The sequence below is a fragment of the Phascolarctos cinereus genome, unplaced genomic scaffold (genome assembly GCF_003287225.1).
Source record: "Phascolarctos cinereus isolate Bilbo 61053 unplaced genomic scaffold, phaCin_HiC Scaffold_2;HRSCAF=192, whole genome shotgun sequence".
NCBI lineage: Eukaryota > Metazoa > Chordata > Mammalia > Diprotodontia > Phascolarctidae > Phascolarctos > Phascolarctos cinereus.
The window spans coordinates 48,556,196-48,582,557 of record NW_027555625.1 but is presented as its reverse complement, the minus strand read 5'-3'; the positions used below and the strand labels follow the sequence as shown (position 1 = coordinate 48,582,557).

General features: G+C 37.5%; 1 protein-coding gene across 1 annotated transcript in view; it reads left to right on the top strand.

The window, feature by feature from the left end:
• Positions 1-2,591: 2,591 nt before the first annotated feature.
• NFAT5 (nuclear factor of activated T cells 5) overlaps positions 2,592-26,362 on the top strand; it is a 145,150-nt gene continuing 121,379 nt past the window's right edge. The window contains 1 exon segment of the mRNA XM_020989080.2: positions 2,592-3,059. Coding sequence (XP_020844739.1) covers positions 2,987-3,059 — 73 coding nt within the window. The 5' untranslated portion in view covers positions 2,592-2,986.

The window sequence follows — 26,362 nt, the reverse complement described above, 5'->3', positions numbered from 1 at the left end:
CCTTGGAATTAAAGACAACAAATAGTTGATGAGATACAAATGATACAAATGATCCTGGAATATTATCCCAGGCCAGTCTTATTTTGTGACCAGATCAAAGCTATGATTTTATGCCAACGATTATATTTGTGTTTTTAGGCACCAAACTTCGAAAAGCAACAGTGAAATCTAGGTCTCTCTAATACTGCAGAGTTGTGGCCAGTAAAAACAAAGTTCTATGAAAATACCAGGAAACGGCAACTCTTTTCAAACAGTCATCCAAGGATTACTTAGGCCTTCCTGGTGCCTGAGGGTGGTTAGGTAGGTTAGGGCCCAAGGGCATCCCTAGAGGCATGTCACACAGTATGGCATCCTGCCCTCCTCCTCCCAATTTTTAGACAGATAAAATGATTTTTAAAATTACCATTGGTTCAGCCCCCTAGGGGAAAGGGTTACAGAAACACATAGCACCCAACAGGCACTTTATAGGAATATATTGGAAATATATTGGAAAGGGTACTATGCTGCTTGAATATGTAAAGGGTAAGATGGTTGCTCCTGCCATGCAAAATGGGGACGAGTCTGACCTAGAAGACATTGGACAAAGGTGCCTTTTAAAGGAAAAAAAAACCGTGATGAGACTTATTCAGGTTGTTTTAGTATTTAGGCTCTATCTCTTCAATTAAAATCTACTGGAAAATGCTAATCTATTCATCCTGTTACATAGACCTATGTGCTGCCTACGGAAGACAATGCTCATCTTTCTTGCAAGAGGGCACAGTTCATAAAAGATGTATGAAGTTTCTCTATATGCCTAGCATTGCTTGGTTTAAATCTTCCTCTCTCAAATGTGTGTGGCTCCTGCTAGTTTTAAACAAACTTCCCCAGGGACTTGTTACTACAGAGTGTACTCATCTGTGCTGGTAGCAACGGTGATTTGAGGGTCGTTTCCTGTTCTGCTTTGCCATCTTACAGGGAAGAGAATATTCACGGGACTAATTACTACATTGGGTTCAGGAAAGATAATTGGGCATCTTCATTCAGATGTTCAGACACATTTAAATTCTGAGTCTCCAAGCAAAGCTTAGCAAAGCCCCCCCACCCCTAGCCAACTCCCCTTTCTTCATCCACAGTGCCCAGTAGCATCCTCTTTTTTAGATCTCTAAGCATTTCTAGGGTTATCTAGCTGTTATGACCACAGAGTTTCAATGTCATATCTTGCCCAGATTTCTGGGCAAAAACAAAAACAAAACAAATCTGAGGTTAGCAAAATGTACCATTAAATAAATGGACACAAATGCACTAGAAATCTTTAAATCTTTAAAAAAATTTTGTTTCTATTGGGACAAAAAGTGGCCTTAAAAACCAATCTCTAGCATCTAAAAAAATCAGCATTAGACACAATGTTCAAATTATTTCCCAAAATACACACACTCTGTGCCTTCTTCAAGTCAATTGATGCATTTCCTGCAACATTTTAACAACTGTATGAACAATTTCTCGGGATTATTTTAGATTCAGGAAAATCTGAGGTGAAGGTTTGCATTTATTCGACAACAGAAACCTTGGTCTCTGAAACAGACAGCCAAGAACTAACACTAAATTTGTTTTGATCCATTCTTGACTTGCCTATCTGTTACCAAGGGTGATAAATAGAATTTGTTAAAGCAACAGTTGTTAAAGCAACTGGTAGCTTGGCTTAGTGGTGGGGGGGGGAGAGGGAAAGACAGGAGGGGAGGGAGAGAGAAAAAGTGAGAGAAGAAGAGACAGAGGTAAGGGGAGAGGGAAAGACAGATGAAAACAGAGAAGAGATAGACGTGACAGAGTCACAGAGACAGGCAGACAGACAGACTATGCGACCCTGGGCAAGTCTGACCTTTAGGCAACTTTTTTAAGGTGATAAAATTGTGGAAAAGGTGCTGACTTGCTTTGTCAATGAAATCACTGGCCCAGTCCTTGTCCTAACTGGAGTTTAGCTTTCTCCGTTAAAAAATGGCCTGAATCAGCCAGGTAGGTTGACTCATCATCCCGTTTTAAAAACCCTCTTTGTGTCTACTATAAACTAACATCAGCTCCCTTCTTCTTCTACTGCTCTAATTCCGACCCTTCCATTTTCCTCCCAAGCCTCAAACGCACACAGCAAAGTTTTAAATGCCCTTTCCTCCCCCCAAACCTCCTGGATTTTGCACCTCCTGATTGAAAAAGCGAACTAAAGGCCACTTTGTGGCTGGAGACCCTCTTGGCAGCATTGCCTCCACCCCCCAAGCGCTGGCCTGGGAGCTGGCGCGGCCCTTTCCACCACCTAGAGCTCCGCTCCTGCAGGTCAGCGCAGATACCTTTTCCCTCTCCCGGGGCCCCAAGGCGCTGACAAGTCCCCAGGCACCCCCCGCTCCCCCGATCCTCCCCCCGGCCCTCGGCCCTCTCCCAGATCGCAAGCAGCCCGGACAGCGGCAGGAAACAGATTGTTGACGCTGTTCCCTTCGGCGCCGGCCCTCCCCCCGCCCGCCACTGCGGCTCTTCCCCAGCCGCGCGGCTCTCCGCCCCCCGCTCCCGGGGCCCCAGGCGCCTGCGCGGAGTTGCGCCGGGGGCGGAGCCCGGATTCCTGTCAGCGGCGGCGGCGGCGGCGGCGGCGGCGGCAGCGGAGCCCGTCAGTTTTCGCCGAGGAGAAGCTGGAGCCGGAGCGCCGTCGCCTCGGGCCCATCCCTCCCCGCCGGCCCTCGCGCCTCTCCCCGTCGCAGCTTCGCCCGAGCGGGCCTGGTTGAGTTCCGGCCTCCCTGCCCGGTGGGGGCTGCCTCGCGGCGGCCTCGGAGCAGCGGCAGCGGCGGCGGCGGCCGCCCTCGCCTTCGCCCGCGCCCGCGCCCTCGCCCTCGCCTCCGCCTCCCTCCGCGGCCCCTGGCCTAGTCGATCGCTAGCCGCCCCCGGCCCGGTGCCCGAGCTCCCGGACAGGAGGTGCCGCCGCCCCCGCCGCTCCCCCCCCCGCCCTCGGGCCGGGCCGGGTCGAGCTGCGATGCCCTCGGACTTCATCTCATTGCTCAGCGCCGACCTAGACCTGGAATCGCCCAAGTCCCTGTACTCGAGAGGTGAGTCACCCGGCCGGGGGACACCACCGGGATGGCATGGGGCCCAGGGGCGCGCTTGGGGACACGGCCGGGGAGCCGGGCCCGGGGCCCCAACCTGGATGGCGTGTGGGCGTGGGGGGGGCACGGCCGAGGAGCCTGGATGGCATGGGGGCGGGGGGGGAGGGAGAGCTCGGCCAAGGAGCCAGGATGGCATGGGGGGCACGGCCAGGGAGCCCGGATGGCATGGGGGGGCACGGCCGGGGAGACTGGACGGTATGGGGTTGGGGCACCGTCAGGGAGCCTGGATGGCATGGGGACAGGGAGGCACGGCCAGGAAGCCAGGATGGCATGGAGGGGCACGGCCAGGGATCCTGGACGGTATGGGGGTTGGGGGCACCACCAGGGAGCCAAGATGGCATGGGGCAGGGTGGCACGGCCAGGGAGCCTGGATGACACGGGGTGGGAGTCACAGCCAGGGAGCGTGGATGACATGGGAGCTGGGGGACACGGCCAGAGAGCTTGGGTGGCAAGGGGCGAGGGGGCGGGAGGAGGGAGACTTGGCCCACGAGTGGGACTTTGGGGGCAACAACGAAGATGGTATAGGGCCGGTGTGGGGGGGCATGGCCTGCGAGCTAGGCCTGGGGTTAGTGAGGAGACGGGCAGCGAGCCAGGATGGTTTTGAAGGCTGGGGGAGTGGTGGTGTCTAGGCCAGCGAGCCAGGCCCAGGGGATGGGGGTAGGGGGCGCTGGGCACCAGCCAGGACGGCATGGAGGCGGGGGTGGGGTAGAACGACACGACCCGAGAGCCAGGCCTGCGGGGTGGGGTGTTGGGGGTCCGCTGGGCACCGGCAGGGATGACACATGGGGACGGTTGGGGGCCGTGGAGATTGTGTAGGGAAAAGGGGGGAGGAGTGGGGTCTCCTCCTCCTCCTGGCCCCTTCCCCGCGCTGGCTCCCTCGGGCCGCGGGTGCTCTCTTAGAGCCTGGATTCCCCTGCCCGCTGCTGCTTCTCGTCTAGTCTCGTCTGTCTCTGCGGCATTAATCGCTTTAAGTATCTCCCCTCCCCTTTCTCCTCGCCACCGTTCCACCTCCCTCTCAGCTCCCCCCTCCCCTTTCCGCAGCTCTTCCCCCGCGGCCGTCGGGGCCGGGGCCTCCCCGCTCACTCGGAGCATTACTCACGGCATCCCCCGGCCGGACTATGTAGCTGGGGTCGGTCAGTGGCGGCTGTTCCTGCCAGGGCTGTTCCTGCCAGGGCCCGACCCAGGAAAGTTGCCCCGCCGGGCCCAAGCGAGCTGGGTGTTGTGGCGTCGTTCCGGCTTCTCAGCATAGAGAGGGTCTCGCTCTTTCCCCCTTCCAGCTTTTAGTCTGCGGCCTCGACTCCTTTCCTTCTCCGTTGCCCTGGCCTAGTCTCCTCCTTAGCCATTCTGGGACAGCACCCCTAGACCAGGCGCCTTTCATTCTCCGTCATTTAACCGAGGAGAGGCCCAAATTTTCATCTTCCTGTCTCAGAAGCAGTCTCTGGGCCCGAAGTGATTATGCCTTCCCTGCTTTCACATAGAGGTAGGTTTCCTCTGTGGACACATTTTATTATTCTGGCCTGTCTTTAGGTACCAGTGTAGACAGGCTCCTCAATCCTTGGAGAAGCTTAGATTTTTTGCCATCTGCAAAGGTGGCATTAGAAAGAACCAAACTCCTTTGGCTAAGGCCTCTAGGGAATTCCCAGGAGCTGAATTATTAGCACCTGGGCTTGATGTCCGATGAGGTTAAATTCCTATACTGGACACCACAAGAATGTGTTAGAACAGGTTTTCCGTGCAAGGGACATCACACCAAAATTCTCCCGTTATGATATTAACCATCTCTGAAGCCATTGGTAAAGGGAGAAGAGGATCACGTTTAAAAATCTTTTTTTTAATGTAAATTCTCTTCTTTAGAGTTGATTGGGCTTAAAAACAGCCTAGAATGGTTGAACTGTTTTACTGTGGTTTCACCAAAATTTTCATTGAAGAGGAGGAAAAAAAGAAATAGAGATGTTCTAAATTTATATTGATTGAGATAAAAATGTTTAGTGAGGTCTGAATAAGAGGTTTTGATCTCTGAAAAGTTAATTAAATGGAGTTTGCTCCTGAGTGTGGACATACAACTTAGTAACTGTAACAATTTTGTTGCTCTGGTGACTTTAGTTGGCTGCTACCATCATGTTGAGTATAAGATGGTTTTTAGGCAATAGTCCCTGAAGTTGTCTGAAAATATCGTGTTTGTGTATCAAAAAAAAGAATACAACCAAAAAATGATGGTTGTTAAGAGAACTATATTCTATAAGTAGTAATAAAATTAGCAAGTATTGGAGTAGTAATCAAAGGAATATTTTTTTCACAAAGATAGGTTATTTCAGATTACAGAAGAGTGGTATTCTAGCTCTGATATTATTTATAGCATAGAATTTTATTCAGCATAAAAATAATACCTTTGGTATTTTTTAGATCTCAAGTCACAGCCACCACAGAATTTTCCTAGAGCTGGGCTGTTGGAAGGTCAGCACAGTGCCATTTTAAAGTATATTGTGTCAATATGCAAAAGCTTTCCTTAAAATGGAGAAAGTTTGAAATTCTGCAAACTCATACAATGTATTTTTTTTTAAAATTATTAGAGTACCTGATCCTTCTTTTAAAAGGATATTGCAATGGATTTAATTACTGGGTGTGGTATCAGTAGTGGACTGTCATAGTCTCAGATTTGACTATCAGTAACTTGAGGAAACCTGAAAAACATAATGGAATCATTTAACATTTTATTTTTGGTATCCTTTGGGACGCTCAGTTTAAAATTTGTGCCCTTTCAATAAAATTTGTCAACTTTTTCCTTTTGTGACTTAATGTCGCCAGTCTGATTTCATAACAAATAGGAAATTTAAAGTAGGAAATAAAAGTGTGGAATAGTAGTTGATGAAGTTAATTCTTTTTAGGTGGCTCATTCATATGGACTAAAAATAGACTTGTTTTATGGAGCACTTTTTTCTTTTAGCATTTAGCGTTGTATGTATTTGGAGCGCTTTACTCAGTTCTTAAAAAACTTGATTGTTGCATTCATTTTAAGAATAAGGAGATGGTATGCAGATTTATAGTTTCCCATGCAATCATCATTTTTTATTCTGCTATGTTATGGAAATGCTTGTTTTATTTCATAAGTTAAAAATAAAATCAAATTAAAAATGAGAAGGATCCAGTAAGCAGGCATATGCAATTATTAGTTGAGATAGGGTTTTTACAAAGGGTTTGAGAGAGTTATACTAACATTAGATTATATATATAAAATATAAAAACTTAAATGTTGACTTTAGTTGATTAGTGTGTTGAGATTTTAATGTTAAGTCTAGGTAAAATAATCTATTGTGCCCCTTTCTAGGACAGTGACTAGTTTGAGAGGTTATTATTCGATCCCTGTGGATTATTAGTAGTAATGGCTAGTCTGCAGCTTGTCGTATTGATGATTGATCTAGAGGATAACTCTTTGAAAATAATTTCAATATGAATTTAATCTTGATATTTTGTTATTTTTGGCATTGAGGTACTTTAAGAGTAACCTGTATTATATAAAAAAGTTCTCACATGAGTACTTTTTTTTTCTTTTATAAAAAAATCTTAAGTGTATGAAGTATCACTGACATTTTGCAAATTTAAGTGAGCTTTTAGAAGTATTTGTTATAATAGGTGAGCTTTGACCCTCATTCAGTTTAGTTTGTGATCATGTGTTGAAATTTTTCTAGCTGTGTGAGTGTGTTCATTTCTGTGGCAACAAATCAGTGTCATAACCTTAGAGATTATAATTGGAGTTCAAGTATGAAAAAAATCACGGTTTAACTTTGAAAAGTTAATAGGAAAAGAGAAATAACAAAATAATGAATGTGTGCATGTAGGAATAGGTGATTGCTTTACTATAGGAAACTATAGGAAAATCTTAGAAAAGGAACTGTCTACCAAAGCAGGCTAGCTATCATCTTGGAGAGCATTGAAGACTCATGTCTCTGTATGTTGTGCCAGTGGAACTTGAACCCAGATTTTTCACGTTGTAAGGCTGGTACAAGGTCCACTATGCCACACTGTGTATATTTATTTAAAGCTAATTCTTTCATATCATTTGAGGATACTACTGAATTTTTGAGGGTCTTATTGTTTCTGTGTGTTTGCATCTAAAATAAATGTTTAATTTAGAATGGTTCTTAGGCATTGATATTTCAGTTTAATTTAAAAAGCATTTATTAAGTGTTTATTAAGTACAAGGCACTGTAGAAGGTTTTCTTAAACCTTAATCTATATTTTCCATATTAATAGTACTTAATATGTGAAATGAACATAATCGTGGCTTTTCCTTTGCTTTGATAAAGGGTATTATTAAAAACTAATTTTCTGTTGTGGTTGGCTATTTAATTTACACTTGCTTATCCATTGTATTAATATTATTGATTGTATTAATTTTAAATATCAATTATTTTTAGAAAACACACTCATTTATAACAGACCCTAGGAACCCTCTTTTATGCTTTGTCATTAAGATAGGTTTTATTATCAATCATTAAGTTTTTGTAGGAATTTGATTTTACCTCTTAGATGAAGCTAATTAGTTTGTACAGTGATACAAAGAGGCAAAACGGTATTAGGGAAAGAGAAGTATCCTTGAAGTCAGGAGTGCTTAGATTCGAGTTTGACTTCTGACATATTGGTTGGTTGACTCTCCACAAGCCTAAGTGTTCTAGGCAACTCTCTTAAGACTTGAGTTGTAGAGAAAGTGTCAACTTGCATTGATAAGAGAGATTTTCCTCACAATTGCGCTGCTTATATTAATGAAACCACAGGTTCAGTTTCTATTCCCTGTATTACAAATATGTGTGCCCATTTTGTCCATCAGGCATTGAAGCATAATGATAATTCTCCATTCTAGTTTCTCTTGCCCCTGTCCCTGAGTCTAAATTTAACATGAAAATTCACGTTAGGGTGTTTTTTGATTGTAAACTATTTGAGGACAGGAACTGTTTTTTGCCCTTTTTTGCATCCTCAATAGGTACTAAATTAATATTTATTGATTGATTGTGTTTAGTACCTTTTTCTTGTTATCAAATTTCAGACTATAAGAGTTTTTCTCTATGCAAGACTGTAAGTTTTTTCTTTTCTTCTTTTCTTTAACCATTACTCTCACCTATTTCTATTTTATGTACTCTTAATTTGTATATGTAGCTCATTAAGCTAAACCCAATGCAGGATCTCTGTTTTACTGTCTTTTTAAGCCTCCCTCCCTCCCCCAGTTAGTATAGATCAGTCAGTAAACATTTATAAAGTGCCTGCTAGGTACCAGGCTAAGTGCTGGATAGATAAAGAAGGGTATAAAAGACAGTGTCTCCTCTCTAGAAGTTCACAGTTTAATAAGGGAGACAGCATACAAATAACTGTACAAGCTATGGACAGGATAAATAGGAAATAATCAGCAGAAGGAAGGCCCTAGATTTAAAAGGACTTGAAAGGTTTCCTGTAGAAGGTTTGATTTTAGCTGGAACTTGAAGGAAGTTAGGAGGTAGAAGATGAGGAAAGAGAGAATTGTAGGCATAGGACCTTTCTCTTAGAGAAAGAAAAATCAATACCTAATTTTGACCCATTAAAGCCCTGAAATTCCGTGTTGTCTTCATTTGTTGTTTTTCTAGGCAAGAAAAACTTTTACATATAGGCCCTATAGGAAATTTAGGAAAGTTGTGTGGAAAGGCTTTGCAATACTGTTATATAATAGTAATTTAAGATTTACATAGCATTTCAAAGTTTTCAAGGTGCTTTATTTACATACAAACTTCATAAACTTGTGAGGTGGAATATGGATATTATTAATCGATTTTAAAGATCTGGAAGATGAGGTTAAGTCACTTGCTTACACACAGATAGTAGCAAAGGTGGAATTCATATTCAGGTCTTCCTGATTTTCAAGTCTAGTACTCTGTTTACCGCCTTTCCATATAATAATTGAAAGCCTGGCCTCTTCATGATGTGGGATTCAAGTATCTAGTCTAATATAATCTCATGAAATCTTTTTATGGGGCATTTCTCCACCCTGTCATCCCAAATATGGTTGATGCTAAGCATGGAGTATCTTTAGGGAAAGAACTTTGGAGTTATAGCTGGCTTGGAGATGGTTTCAAAACATCTGTGACAGTCAATATAGTTTGAACTGGCCCAAATAACTTTGCTATTTCTTGATCATAGAAACTTCTCCTATTTTTTTCTGTTACCAGTATACCAATATTACATAGGCATCTGCCAGTGGCAAATAATTTTTAGTTATGTATTGTCATGGACCCAAATGAAAACCATTTTTAAAAAGTTATATTCCTATATATTAAAGCTGTATTCCTGGATTTCCAGTAGTCCTGATTTTTTTTTCCCTGTGGTACTAAGGTAGTTGTGTTCTTATCTAGTACATAATGAGGTCTATTATGAGATTTCACTGGAGAGATTTTATGGTAAACATTATCATAGCTATTATACATGCCAATTATGACCAAAGTTTAGTTTTGGTGATAACCCATTCTAGTTTCTTATTTCTAGGGATCTGCCCCATATCTCTCCTTGATTTTCTACCTCCTGGTTTTGTCTTTTCCCAAGCTTTTATCAGGCTATTAGTGTTGACATGTCAGGTATAGGGAATGTCTGGTTCATGATCTATCTCCAGTTTCCCTACTTGGTGCCATACTTGTGTGCCCCTTGAAACAGAAAAGAGAAGAATAAAAAATACATTTTAATTACTAGTTGCATTATAGTTTACATTTAAAATAATAAGTAATTAAAGAAATGAAAGGTGTATATTAATACTCAAGTTTTAATGAGTGAGGAACCTAGTTGTTTTCCCAAAGCATTGAGAGGTCTTTACCAAATTCTCAGGTAAAATTGTTACTTTTTGTCATTATATATTATCATCGACCGTACTTACTGCTGAGTTTTTTTTTTATTTGGTTTTGTTTCTAGAATTATGCAGTATATTTAAAAGTAGGATTTTTCTTTTCTTACTTTCTTTTATTTAAATTAATTTATTTTGTTTTGTCAACAATCACTTCCATATGTTTTTGAGTTTAAAATTTTTCTGCCCCTTCCTCCCCACCACCCTCCCCAAGATGGTGCACAATCTAATATAGGCTATACATTTACATTCCTATTAAATATTTTCATATTAATGAAGTTGTAAGTAAAAATTAAAACCAATAGGAGGAACCATCAGAAAGATGAAACAAAACAACAGAAGGTAAAAATAAGTGATAGCAGTTCGACTTCCATAGTTCTTTCTTTGGATGTGGACAGGATTTTCCATCCTGAGGCCTCTGGAGATGTCTTAGATCCTTGTATTGCTGAGAGGGGTTAAGTTTATCAATATTAGTCATCTCACAACTTGGCTGTTATTGTGTACAAAGTTCTCTTGGTTCTGCTCACTTCACTCAGCATCAGACCATACAAGTCTTTCCAGGTTTTTCTGAAGTCAGCCTTTTTATCATTTCTTATAGCACAGTAGTATTCCATTACATTCATATACCACAACTTGCTCAGCCATTCCCCAGTGGATGGGCATCCTCTCAATTTCCAGTTCTTTGCCGCCACAAAAAGAGCTGCTATGAATATTTTTGTACATGTGGGTCCTTTTCCCATTTGTATGATCTCTTTGGGATATAGCCCTAGAAATGCTGTTGCTGGATCAAAGGGTTCTTTTTTTTTTTAAGTCATAAAAACCCATTTATTTTTAATTTAGGTGATCTGGAAACAGTACTACTGTACTACATGGCCCTGGCCCTGAAGAGGTATAGTGAATAGTTTCTTAAATGAATGAAAGCCCTCCCTACTCTCAGGTATCTCCCTCATCAGCCACTGAAATTGAATAGGGAAAAATGGGAAATGCTGCAAAAAGTAGATTTTTACATCCATGTGTTTTCTCCTTGTTATCTTAGAATATTTTGAATAAAATTTAAAATACTTAAAAAATTATGTGGCAAGAGGTAGTAGCCATCCTTTTCCTCCCTGCAAATTACAAGCATGTCTGTCAATGGAAAGTTAGAAATTTTCTTCTGTTTAACAACAGCTGCTAACAAAAATATAACCTGATCTTATGGCAGCTAGGAATATGTTTTCTTGGCTTTTTGAACTGAGGCATGTTACTTTAGACATGTAACTATTTTATTTATTCTTATTTCCTTAGGTGGCTCAGGGAATATAGCACTGGACTTGTAATGAGACTGAGTTCAGATGTTGCCTTAAATACTTTACTTTCTAGCCCTGTGACCCTGGGCAAAACACTTAATCTCTCTCAGCCTCAATTTCCTAATTTGTATTTAAAATGGGAATAATAATGGCATATACTTCTTAGGGTTGTTGTGAGATGGAATGGGATAACATGTGAAGGGCTTTGTAAAACCTTAAGGTGCTATGTAAATGATATCTATTATTATCCAAATGATGATTTAGGGATTTGTTTTTACTTTGACTGTCTAGTTGGAGTTAAATAGTTATTTTGAGTGTTATCACTTGCTCCCTGAATCCTTTTACCAGAACATTTCAATTGTTGTTGATTTTTGAAATGCTGTATAATATGAGTTTGTAATACCGGGAGTACTTTGCTGATTTATCTAATTTTTAAAAAATAAACTTGATTGTGATTTTAGAAAATACTAAAAAAAAATTGATAATGGTAGAGCTGTGTAAGAATTACTTGAGACAAAGAAAAATAATTATGTTTATTGTCTTTTGCAATAAGACTTCCAGGAAGGTGAAAAAAAATTAGAGTGGCTGTTTTGTAGTATGGTGAAGATGCTAGATCTCATAGGTTCATCTGGATTTATTCTGACAGCAGTTTTGAAATAGTCTTGGATGAAAAAAAATGAATTTAATTCATTAGTAAAAATTACTTCCTCCCCCCCTCCCCCCACTTTTCAGTACTTTTAGTACTTCAAACTTCAGTCTTTGTATTGTCTTACCTGTGGCAATTTTTTTTTTCCCTCCTAGAAATGGTTAGCAGTTTTTTGTTGTTTTAAAAAACCTATCCTCACTTTCAGGCCACTATAGTTAACATACTTGCAACAGAAAGTTTTATATAGGGTTAAAATGAGGGTACTAAAGCAGAATCTGTTATACTCAGCTAAAATAAAAACAAAACAAAACAGGAGTAGCAATTATGATTCATAGAAGGCCTTAGTAAAAAATAGACATGATAAAAAGAGATAAGCAGGGAAATTACAGTATGCTTAAAGGCTGTTGTTGTTTACCCTTTCTTCTTGAAGAGTACCATGACATCAGAGAGGTGATACTATGACATTGAAGTGAATTGGATTTAAGTGAGTGAGGGCTGTGCAAAGTCACCAGCCTCATTTTCTCTTCCTGGAGTCCTCTGGGTCCAGTGGCAAGATATAGATCAGGACGGCTAGAGATCGGACTGGATGCAGTGGGAGACCTTAGTTCAGGTCTCAGTATAGCAGCTAAATGCTTTAAAAGTCAGTCATTGCAAAGAGAAATATACAGTAAAACTATAGTGGTAGGGAGTCCTCAGTGTACCCCTTTCAAAGTTAGAGTAGTATAATAAAGAGAGAAAGAAGTTAATGACCTGAAAAGAACTTTAGAAAAATTAGAGATGATAGATCCCTGTTGATTACTGAATGGGAACAAAAGGCATTTTACTTATTTTTCAACCATGCATAGCAGTTTTGCAAAAATTGACTGTATTGGGACATAAAAACCTCATGAACCAATGCAAAAAAACAGAAATACTAAAAGTAATCTTTTATGACTGACCACAGTATAATAAAAATTATATCCAATAAAGAGACTTTAAAAAATAATTCAAAATTAAGACTAAACTTATTTTAAAGAATTAGTGGGTCAAAGAACAAATCATAGAAACAATAAGAAATTTCATCAAAGAAAATCATAACATACCAAAATTTATGGGAAACAGCTAAGCAGTCCTTGGAAGAATATTTCATATATAAATACTTTAATCAAGAAAAGAGAAAGAATAAATCAACAAATTGAGCCTGCAGCAGTAGCAGCAACAACAAAAAACACCTAGGAAAACAACAAATAAACTCAACAAAATGCTGAAGTAGAAATTCTGATAGCAAAAGATTAACAAAACTAAAAACAAAATAAAACGATAAACATTTACTGTGATAAAAAAGGAAAACAAAATTGTCTGTGTGAAATGAAAAAAGATTTCACAACAATTCATAAGTATATTAAGGAAAAGTATAAGAAATTATTTTGCCTAATTAAATGCCAATGAAATTGATAACTTAGATAATGTGAGTGAATACTTATAAAAATGTAAAATATTCAAAAAGTAGATCATTTAAATGTCCTAATATCAGAAAAAAAAATTGAGCAACCCATAGATATACTCTGAAAAGGGGGAAGGGCACAGAAACTCCAAGACCAGATGGATTTACAAGTGAATTTTATCAAGCATTCAAAAAACAATTTCAGTATTATGTAAACTATTTGCAAAAATCGACAAAGAAGGGACTCTTCCTAAAAAATCATGATACAAATATGGTTTTGATACCTAAATCATAGGGGACAATATAGCACAAAGAAAGAAAATGTGGAACTGAGGTTTTTTTTCCCTAAAGTATTTTGACAACTATATTTCATTTTAAGTGGGTTCCTTTATAATCCTAAACATTTTATTCATTTAAAAGTAACTATCTGAGGGGTAACTGGGTGGCACAGTGAGTAGAGCACTGGCCTTGGAGTCAGGAGGACCTGAGTTCAAATCCTGTTTCAGGCCAGACATTTCACACTTACTAGCTGTGTGACCCTGGGCAAATCACTTAATCGCAATTGCCTCTTGCCCCCCTCCCCCCAAAGCCAAACCAAACCAAAACAAAAAGTAATAATCTGAGAAGGATATGTAAGTTTCAGCAGACTGCCAAAAGGGTCCATGATGCAAAAAGGTTAAGAATCCCTGCTGTGGAGTTCTGTAGATACACCATTTGCAAAAAGGAGTAGTTTTGCTTCCTATTTACCTTTGTTCTAACCTCTTTCTTGTCTTATATTTGGCATTTCTAGCACTGTGTGAAATAGAAGTGATAATTGGCACACTTGTTTTTACCACTGATCTTACTGCATAGGCTTTTTAACCTTTCTCCTTTACATATAATGTTTACTCTTGGTTTTAGGTAGATACCACTCACCATGTTAAAGAAAAGTCAGTGTATTAGTCTGTGTATTCCTATGCTTTCTATTGTATTAAAAAGAAGTAGGAGTTAGATTTTATCAAAATCCTTTTCAGTAACTATTGAGATTATGTGTTTTTAAATTTTTTGTTATTACTGTGGCCTGTTATGTTTTTGGTTTTTCTTATATTGAACCAATCCTGTATTCCTACAAAAGAGAATGTAAATCAAACCTGATCATAATATATGTAATAACTTCACTATATTGTACTAACATTTAATATTTTGTGTCATTGTTCATTAGGAATATTAGTCCAGAGCAGTGCTACTTGACTTTTTATGTCATGGAATCCTTTGGCAGTCTAGTGAAGCCTCTCAACTCCTTTTCAGAATAATGTTTTTAGATGCGTAAAACAAAATACACAAGATTACAAAAGAAACCAATTATATTGAAATACAGTTATCAAAATATTAAAAAGAAGTCCACAGACCCTGGGTTAAGAACCTTTGCCCTAAAGAGTCAGCAAAAAAAAATTATTGAAATAATAGCTTCAGCACAGTTGCAGCATATATAACAAATGCAGCTAAATCATTAGCATTTCTGTATATTAGCAGCAAAATCTCACAGGGAGAGAGAGAAATACAAATTCCATTCAGAATAACTTCAGATGGTATAAAATATTTGAGTCTGTCTACTAAGACACATACTTATAGTGATGTAACTGTAAAATACTCCTTACAGAAATAGACCTAAATAATTAGAGAAGTATTAATTGCTCCTGATTAGGCTGAATCAGTATAATAAAAGTGATATTATTACCTAAATTGATTTACTTATTATCATACCAATCAAACTACCAAATGATTACTTTGTAGAGCAAGAAAAAAATAAAATTAATCTGGAAGAATACAAAGTCAAGAATCTCACAGGAAATAATGAAAAAGAATGGTGTGGAAAGGGAACTAGCAGCATGAGTCATCAAACTGTACTATAAAGTAGGAATTATCAAAACAATGTGGTGCTACTTAAGAAATAGGTAAATCAGTTCACCACATAAAAGCAACTAAACACAATAGCATAGTGTGAAGATGAAGACCTCTGTTATTGGGGTAAGAAGCCAGTGGCATTGTAGAGTAATCGGGTACCTCCAGGTACCAGGACCCAGTTAAGAGCTTTGTTTGTTTTCTGAGGATTAGTTAGGTTGTTTCAGAACAATAATTTGTCAGTTGTTCACTGTTTTTTTGATTACTCTTTCCTTTGTGCTTCAGTGTGATCTTGTTTCGTTGTGGGCTTGAATCACTTGACTTCCCCATATTAATATCTACTATAATATCTCTAATAGTCATTGAAGGGTGCTCTTTAAGAGTTATAAGCTTTTCTCAACTGAAAACCAGAGATTTAAAAGCGTGGTAAAAATGGGCAATGAAACAAACATGGGTACATAGAGGGAAGGAAGGAAGGAAACAAGTATAATCACTTATGTAACACCTACTATGTGGCAGACACTGTGCTAAGGATTTTACAAATATTATCTTGTTTGAACCTTACAACAACTAGATAGGTCTTATTATCCCCATTTTAGAGATGAAGAAACTGAAGCTAATAGAGTTCAGGTGATTTGCACAAAGTCATCCATCCAACTTAAGTAAATTGCTGTTCAGTTACTTTGGTAATGAGCCTTAAAGGTTTCTAAAAGCTACAGAAGAACTGTTTGGAGAAAGGCTTTACCAATAAGTTCTTTGTGTGTAACAGTAGAGTAGACTACTTTAGCTTTATAAATTGCTGCATGTCTGGAGTGTGCAGGATTTCTTGCCTTAGGTGAGTTTGAACAGCTTCTATCTTTGTAGAGTGTTGGGGGAAATATTTATTATTTATGCTTTATTAATATTGTTTGAACCTAGCATTATGTGGCTAGGAATGTGTAATCCAAAAGCTGACTGTAGAGGTCGAGCTGACCTCAGAGACGCTCCAGTGAAGCCAGATGCCTGCAGGGAATGCTTAGATCACACCCAGGTAGTTCTTGGGACTGTTTCTAGGGTTTCAGGAACATGTTTAGTAATAGCGGCGAATGTCACTATCTGCATGTCTTGATAGTTATTAAATCCCCAGCAAATACCATGGAGCTTACTGCAACAGTTACTGCTTACACTGACTGCAGGGTAATAGAAGGACTTAAGTTATCTTACCCTGTTAAAAGTTTTCCCTTCTGGAAATTTTCAGATTTCTAGGTTTGGGAAGAAATGGGTAATAAAGGAAGCAGGTGGCTGAAGTAATAGATGATTCAAGGATTTGAATTTTATGAACTTAAGAACTTTTTTTTGCCTCTTCTTGTTTTTGAACTCTCAAGTTCATCTAACTTTTTCATAATATCTTTCATGCTATATTTTGCTTTCTCCTTCTTCATACTTTTTCATCTTTTGTTTATTGTTTCTTCTGTCCCCTAAATTATATTCCCCTCTTTCCTCATTATTTTCCACATTTGTCTTTTTAGAAAATTCTTATTCTCTTTTATGTTTTCTTTCTCCTTTACTGATTCTAGAGTTGCCAACCAGCAGGTATTTGAATGGCTTGGCTGGCAGTTCATCACAGAAGGTAGTTGCCTCTTTCTGTTTTGCCCTGTTAGAGCCTTAACATTTTTTTTTTATTTTGATATTCCTAAGTGATCACCATATTGCTTATTTTTTAGCTGTCTTCTCCTTTAAAAAAAGGAAATATTAAAGAAAGTAGAAATTGTTGAGAAGAAGTTAAGACAGATATAAAAAGTTTCCTAATTCTTATTCATGCTTATAGAGTCAGGATTAGGAATACACATAAACTTATGAAAGTTTTTCTAGGATGGTTAATTTTTGAAATCTACTAGCAAGTATGAATTATGTAGTATTAATATTGTTAGTAATTTACTGTTGGATAGAAAAAGATGACAATGCAGCACAGCCATATAAATTTAATAGGTAAATAATCTTATACTGAGCATGAGAACATGGTTTACCCCACTCATATAATTTAACAGACTTAAAGAGCAATATATGAAGTTGAACATTTTATTTAAAAAATGACTTGTTACAGGGTAGTAAATTATAAAGGTATGTTTTTGAGGAAGTAACTAAAATCTGAGATATTACTTTCAGATGAAAAGTTATTAAAGACTGAATACTCAAATGCTTCTATGATCTTATCAGTGTGCTTGTTCCCTCTGAAGATGCAGCTCTCAAACCATCTGTGACTACTCATCCTGTTCAACTTGCTCATGAGAGCCCCTTTTGTAAGAAGTACTGTGATACGTATTTAAATGCGGTAAAAATCCAGATTTTGTAAGTGTTTTCTAAACTATGTTTTTCATTAGAACATGAGAAATTGAAACGGAGTTTTGTTAGCAGTCTGACTGAATACTTAAATATCTGGTAGATTAGATAGCCAGGACTAAGAGGAGCAATCAAGAAATTCATTTATTAGGTTGCTTTCCTTTTCTTTTGCCAGCTTTGTTCGCTTGTTTAAATGAGTCATCTGCCTTAATTGTAATCGTATATGCAGTCAGTGAATGATAATGTTTGAATTTTCACAAATCTTTCTTTTGGTGGGGTTCATGTGTGTCTCTGGCTAACAAATGATTATCTTTCACTATGTAATTGTAAAGAAAACTTAAGAATTTGCCAATTTTTTCCCCTACATTAGCAATTCAAAATACATGTATTACAAGTTAAACTTAATTGTATGGTTTAGTGGAGGAGTGAGCTCAGAAATAAGTGGAGGCATCTGTATAAGTGGGGACTCTTTCTCTCCCTGAAAATACCCTAATCTTACTTAGAAAAAAAAATTTTCAAGGGAGATCTGTCTCCTAAAAACCAGTCCACCAAAAATACCAAAATACACTAAATTGCTGCATTTATGTTAAAAAGAAATTCTGAATTTCAAATAACTGGAATGTTTCATGAATAGACTGTAAGGACTTCAGAATAACATATGTCAAAGAGTCGTGATTTTTTTCATGAGAAAACTTGTTCTGCTGTAAATGGCAACTCTCTATCCTTAGTGAGTCTCAGCTAGTTTAAGCGTCTTCTCCATGATCAGACTGTAGTAATTGTGAGAGGCAGGATTTGGACCCAGCTGTTCTTGAGTATCTTAGAACTTATAAGTAAGTAATGAAGGCTTATGAACAAGAACCAGGTTCCAGAAATATACTACAATTCCTCACTTATCCAGAGATCCTTTTACCTGACAACTCTATCTGAAACACATATGAGAACTAAGAAGTAAACAAAAGTTTCCTCATCTGTAAAACAGAGCTGGATTAAGTGATGTCAGATATTTTCTAGATCTAATATTGTATGGTTCTTTGAATGTGACTTTTAGTCCTGGGACTAAAGTCAAGTACCATACTTAGAGGAGATGCCTCTCAGGCTCTCCATTCAGAGCCTACTTATTCTTATTGTAGACGTACTTAATACACCTTTAAAAAATATGTAGACATCAAGTCTGTAGATATACTTTAACATTTTAGAGCATGTAATTTTATTTTTACTTTATGGTGTAGTTTCTTTTTAATCTTTCCTTTGTTTTTCTGTCATCTTGATTTCCAAATATATCTCTCCTCTGTACCCTAATAGGCAAGCCATCCCTCATCACAAACAAAAAGGAAAAAATGGAAAAAAAACAATTCAGCAAAACCATTTAATATATCAGTTGTGCCACTGGATATATGCATTATTTCACACCCTTGGTGCCCTACGTTAAAAAAGTAATTAGGGTTTATTTTAACGTTAATTTTTAAAACTTAATTTTAAAAATTGAGGTCCCAATCTTTTCCTCCCTCCAGGCCTCCCCCACCCATTGAGAAGACAAGCCATATGATATCAATTATACATGTGAAGTCATGTAAAACTTATTTCCATGTTAGCTATGATGCAAAAAAAGGCAAGAAAAATAAAGTAAGTGAAAAAAGTATATTTCAGTCTGCCCAAGAGTTCATCAGTTTTCTCTCTGGAGATAGAATTTTTCTTTGTGAAAATCCCTTTGGAATTGTCTTGTATCATTGTATTGATTAGAGTAGCTACGTCTTTCATGGTTGATCATCATTACAATATTGCTATTACTGTGTACAGTATTCTCTTTGTTCTGCTCACTTAACTTTGCATCAGTTCATATAACTCTTCCCAGGTTCTGCTGAAACCATAGCTGTCATTTATTATAGCAGTCACATTCCATCGCAGTCATTTACCACAACTTGTTCAGCCATTCTCCAATTGATGGGCGTTCCTTCAATTTGTAATTCTTTGCTATCGCAAAAAGAGCTGTTAAAAATATTTTTGTTTATATAAGTCCTTCTCCTTTTTCTTTGGTTTCTTTGGAATATAGACCTTAGTAGTGGTATTGTTGGGTCAGAGAGTGTATACAATTTTATAGCCCTTTGGGCATAGTTCCAAATTGTTCTACGGAATGACTGGACCAATTCACAGCTCCACCAATGCTGTATACCTATTTTTCCACATACCCTCCAGCATTTGTCATTTACCCTTTCTGTCACTGGCCAGTCTTATAGATGTGAAGCGATACTTCAGAGTTGTTTTAATTTGCATTTTTCTAATAAGTAGTGGTCTAGAGCATTTTTTCATATAACAATTGATAGGTTTGATTTCTTCTTCTGAAAGCTGCCTGTCCATATCCTTTGACCATTTATCAAGTGGGGAATGGCTCTTATCTTTTATAAATTTGGCTCAGTTCTCTATATTTTGAGAAATGAGGCCTCTATCCAGAGAAACTTGTAAAATTTGCCCTCATTTCCTGCTTTCCTTCTAATTTTGGCTGTTTTGTTGGTACAAAACTTTTTAATTTCATGTAATCAAAACTATCCGTTTTACTATGCTCCTCTAATTTGCCTGTGATATCATTCTATGTAAATCATGTGCCCATTTTGACCTTATATTGGTATATGGTATGAGACATTGGTCTATACCTAGTTTCTGCCAAATTGCTTTCTAGTTTTCCTTGACATTTTTGTCAGATGAGTGAGTTCTTGCCCCCAAAGCTTGGATCTTTGGGTTTGTCAAATTCTACATTACTGTGGTCACTTACTACTATATGTTGTATATCTAAGATATTCTACTCATCCACCTTTCTAGTTCTTAGCCAGTACCAGATTGTTTTAATAATTACCACTTTGTAATATAATTTGAAATCTGGTACTGCTAAGCTACCTTCTCTAATTTTTTTTGCATTGATTTCACTTGTTATTCTTGACCTTTTATTTTAAATTTTGTTATTATTTTTATAGCCCTATAAAATAATTCTTTGGTAGTTTGATTGGCATGATACTGAATAAGTAAATTAATTTAGGTAGAATTGTCATTTTTATTATATTGGCTCAGCCTACCCATGAAGAATTAGTTATTTAGATGTTATTTAGCAAACTAGTTATTTAGATATCTTTATTTATGAGAAAAGTGTTTTGTAATTATGTTCATATAGTTCCTGGGTTTGTCTTGGCAGCTAGACTCCTAAGCATTTTATTTTGTCTGCAGTTATTTTAAATGGAATTTCTTTTTCTATCCCTTTCTGCTGGATTTTGTTGTTAGTATACAGAAGCACTGATGATTTATGTAAGTTTATTTTACATCCCACAACTTTGCAGAAGTTGTTAATTGTTTCAACTAATTTTTTAGAGTTCTTTAAATATATTATCATGTCCTCTGCAAAGAAAAATAGTTTTGTTTCCTCAATGACTATTCTTATTGGTCTCCTATTTCTACAAAGAGTGCAGTGCATTTTCTCTACTCTTCTCAAAGTTCAAGCTTGTTCATTATAATTTCACAGTATTCAATTTAATTTCTTTTTCTTCCTGTTTTAATTTTTGTAGTTCTTATGCGTATTATTTTCCCAATTCTGCTTTATTTCGCTCTGTATCACTTTGTATATGTAATTTCCTGTAGCTCATTGCATTTGTGTACCACATTTGGTTTAGCTATTCTCTAATTTATGGACATCTACTTTGCTACTACAAAATAAAGGCACGTCATTTGAAAAGTATAGTTCAGATTATTTTATTCTCTGTCTTTACTTATTTAAAGCATATAATTTTGACTTGTGGCAGATTTTCAGGAATGCATATGTTTTATTTAGTCCTTCTGTTTAAACAGTGAGAGTCATAGAGTAGCAGAAAATAAGGAAGAAAATGCTAAAAGTTACATAGTTTTTAGGTCATTTACAATTATTCATTGTTAGTACTTCTGATATGAAATATTGGCCTAATAACCATTGAGTTGGTATACTTTTGGAAGAACTGAACCATGTCCATTTTCTCATGAATGAAATCAAAGGACAAACAAATTGTAGGTAACTGGAAGAATAGCTCACAGGTTTTTCCTCAGAGAGGTGAGTGAAGCAGTTGCTGAGGCTGGTTTTATCCTATTACTAGACAACAAGGCACATCATACCATGATTTATTTGGTCATTTCATCTTACAGTAAGTAGTCACAACGAGTTTAAACAAATAGATCACCATGCAGATAATTGCACCTTGTGAATGAACATTTTTTTGTAGGGGATGAAGAAGTAAAAACATTTTGTGAATGTTTTTATAATATACTCTAGGCTAAGTAAACATATAACACCTTGATGTCCTGTGTCTTTAGTATGAGAGAAAGGGTATCTAGGTTGATGGAAAGTTGGGTTAGAAAAATATGGGATACAGAAATGAAAGTGGCCAAATATTTAGAAATTACTCAGAATCTCATGTATAAACATCTTGACTATTTCTTTAGGAATAAAGTCAGAAAGTGCTCATGTGTTGAACACCAGAAGACATCACAAAAAATGAAATTAACCATTTCCTAATCGGTAGGAAATGATTGGTTATTGATGCAGGAGTCATTTCAGAATCAGCTTTCTATTTAGTGAGATCATAAACTAGTTTTTTGAATCAGGAAGACCTGTCTGCACAAGTTCAAATCCAGCCTCAGACATTTACTGGCTGTGTGACCCTGGGCAAATCATTTAGTCCTGTTTCCCTTAGTTTTTGGAGAAGGAAATGGCAAACCACTCCTGTATCTTTGTCAAGAAAACCCCAGATGGGGTCATGAAGAGTTGGACATGAATAAAAAATGATTGAACAACAATAACTTGCCCATGTGAGGAAGCCCAAAAGAGTGTAGAAACCATCTCATCCAATCAATACTGACACTTAGAGATGAAGGGTGGATCTGTAGGTTGAAGGTAGATTAATAGAGAGCTTTGAATTGCAGGCTGAGGCTGAGGAATTTGGACCTTATTTACTGGGCAGTGGAGTCCTATTGGAATTTTTGAGTAGTAGAGTGCCATGATTTTCATTGATTTTTTTTTTAAGGTGCCAATTTATAGGTGAATTGGAGGTGAGAAGAAACTAACTGGAAAGCAGAAAATTCAGAGTACTGTGCTGGTGAAGTGAGAAGTACCAAGTAGAACAGGCAATACGAATTGTTGTATTATCTACTGACATGTTCTAGTGATAATAAAAATCCTCAGTGTATGGGTGAAGCAGGGGTGTTCAAAGGTAAATGATAAACTGGGCCATGTCATTGGACAATCCAGTTCCAATGGGCTGATTTGGAAGTGGGAAGACAGGATCCAGAGCAGAGGTTTCTGAGCCAGGGATATCTGAATGGAGAATACATTACTGGAATTGTTGACAACATGGTGGGCTGGTACAGTCTGCCTCCTTTAAACTCTACCCATTTATTACCATGGTGAATGTTCCCTACTCCTGACTTGTTCTAAATGTTTAGGCCTATAAGTACATAGACACTGTGCTAGCAAAGAGGAGCCTCCTCTTTGCTCTACTGTATTAATGAAGTATGGTGATACTCCAGGTGTTTGCTGGTTTTGAGTATTAAAAACTACTTTAAGATTGATTCTCTCTTCCTAAAATTCATGAGGACATTTAAGTGACTATCTTTTGTGTCCAAAAAGAATGCATACCTTACCTAGAAAATTGATTTTGGGATGACGTTTTATATGTCTTTATTTTGCCATTAGCACTTTTCAGTTTTGTAAGAAAAATCCAGGGTATTTTTAAAAATTTACTTTTAGTTTTTTAAATGTATGATGCTTTTCTTTTTAGATGATTGTAAAAGAAATTCTTCATTGTGGTCTTGGAGGCTGACAATGATATGTCTAGGTGAGATTGGTTTGGTAATTTTCCTTGTTGGTGTCCTTTAAATTAAATTCTATTTATTTGCAACCTGTCCTTTGCGGGAAATTATCCTGTATAGTTCCCCAAATATATATATATTTTTAAGACTCTGTTTCATTAGGGTTTTTGGAAAGCTTTATGATTCTTTAGATATTCTTCTTTGTCTTGCTCTCTACTTAAGTTCCACATTTTTAATCAATTGTATAATCTGTGCTATCTTTTTTCTTTTCTGCGTCACTCTGTCCTTCAATGAAACAATTTTTATTGGGTCTATTTTAAATATGGATAGGTAGATAAACAAAACATCTATTAAGCACTTAAAATGTGCCAGAAACTTAGCAAGAGCATCTCTATTCTCCAGGAGCATACATTTTAACAGAATAAGGCAAAACTTAAAAAAGGGCTGGGGTAGGAAGAAGGCTCACACAGGGGCAATGTGGACAGTGAATGAGAGAGAGAGATAGAGAGAGAGAAAGAGAGAGAGACCAAATGTGATTGAGGTGAAGGGGTTCATCCTAGATTGATGATTGAGCAAGAAAGGTAGCCTGCAATTAGGAGAAGAGAGCCTCAATAACAAACCAGTTTAAATCTAAGAACTACAATTTGTGTATGGAATATTGAGACTCACTGTCACTGAGTCCTCTACTGGCAAGTATAATGGGTTTCAGATGGGCATTGCTTTCTTGATATAGAACTATTTCCAAGCCTTCCAACTTAGCATCAGTATCAGTATATAATCATCCGTTGACATTAGTAGGTGGGTGGGTGAGATAAGGTACACAGGACCCTTTCAAATGTGAAAAACTGTGCATAACTCCAGGCCCCACTCCAAACTTTTATTTTTAATAATTCTGATCACGTTTATTTAAATAGCCAAAACAAGTAAAAGAACACACTGCACCCATAAAAAAGCTGCAGTTTCTCTGCAAGAGAGATTAGTATCTCACACACTATGTAGTCCTCACAGCCTAGTTGCAGCAACTGCTTCACTGATTTCCTTCTATGAAAAAGCGCAAGATACAAAACAGTCACTTGTGGGATGAAATCACATGCCTGAGTCTGGATGGTAGAGAGGCAAAGAGGAGGCATTCCCAAAGAGTGTATAGCCAGTAATTCTTTGGTGCACTGAAACTTTTGACAGAATTTAACTGTTTATAATAAATTTATGTATGTATACTTATGGTAGTAAATGATATATTAATAATATGCAGTATTTATGCATTTATGACTTAATAAAATTTTAAAAGTTTTCTTTACATATGCATTTCCTCTGCGATTTTCTGCAGTTTGCTGCAAATCTGCAGATATTCCCAGTTAATTATTGATGGCCAATGTGCAAATACCCAAAACCACAAATGTGAAATGTGTTTAATTTTTATACATTTGTTTATGAGATTTTTATGCCATGCTACCTGGCCAGTTTTTGTAAAGGTACCATACACAGCTGAGAAATAATGTACATTCCTTTCTGTTTTCAACCAGCAATCCCCAAAGGTCTGTCATGTCCAACTTATCTGAAGTCCTTCCTTCCTTCTTTCCTTCCCTCTGAAAGGTATTCTGTGAAATCTCATGTAATTATAGTTGTATTATATCTCCTTTCTCCTTGTTTAGCTCTTTTTAGAATTTACTAACTTTTGAAAAAAATTATTACTACAAGGTTTAAACTACCCATTGTCTTCATAGAGTATATAGATTTAAGCTATTTACTATTGTGTTATCCTGAGCAAGTGATTTAATCTCTGTCTGCCTCAGTATCCTCATCTGTAAAGTGAGGATAATAATAGCACCTTTCTTCTAGAGTTGTTGTGAGGCTATGGGTGGGTGAGATAAGGTGCACAGGACCCTTTCAAATGTGAAAAATTGTGAATAACTCCAGGCCCCACTCCAAACTTTTATTTTTAATAATTCTGATCATATTTATTTAAATACCCAAAACAAGTAAAAGAACACATTGCAGTTTCTCTGCAAGAGAGATTAGTATGTCACACACTGTGTAGTCTTCACAGCCTGGTTGCAGCAACTGCTTCACTGATTTCCTTCTATGAAAAAGCACAAGATACAAAACAATTTGTAAAGCTCTTTGTAGGCCTTAAAGTTCTACTAGCTATTATTATTGAATTCAAATCCTTGATGTTCAAAATTAAAGGGGCTGAAGTAAATAATACTGATAGGTTTTTAATCACTGAAAGGAAAAATTTGATAAGAGAATTCAGAAGTGGCCTTTTATAAATATTTAAATGATAAAATAGATAAATTACCTCTTGTAGATTTAAAAATTACATGTGTAATTATGTTTTTTTATTTGTGCAATACAGATATTAATATTTTATAGCCATAAGGAAATAGAAATTTCTCAATAAATTGTCTGAAATTTGGCAGCAAATCAGGAAATGTGAATTGTAGCCCTCACTCTCTGTAGCCATAGAAACTCCACACTGAACTAGACCTTAAGAAAGGTACTATCTTTGTTGTTCTGTGTTAATTAGACTTTGATAGAAGTTAATGAGGCCCCTGAATGATTGCTAGATTATATCCAGAGCCAATAATTTATCTTTGCCAAAGGACCCAGTTAAAAGGCATTATAAGGTAGTTTGCAGTTTGTTTTCTACTTATTAATAAACACGTGTAACGTGTTGGTTTTTTTTTAATTGACTCAGTAAACTTTTAAAAATTACACGAACTTTTTATCCTTAAACGGATAATGCACTCAAGCTCATTCTGTAGGTAAGGCTTTAAAGTTTCTGAAGAGGAATGTGTGCTTTAGTGAAAACTGCTTTTTACTTGATCATTACTTGTTATCTTTGATTCCTTCCTCCCCCCCGTCCCTCCCACAATCCTATATGGTCAGTTAAGGCCTATGGATTCTGCTTCTACAATAGCTATCTCTTCTCTCTACTTATACATCATTTTCCCTAATTCAGGTCCTCATTACCTGACACCTGGACTATTGAAATTGCCTTCTTACTGGTCTTTTCTTCTG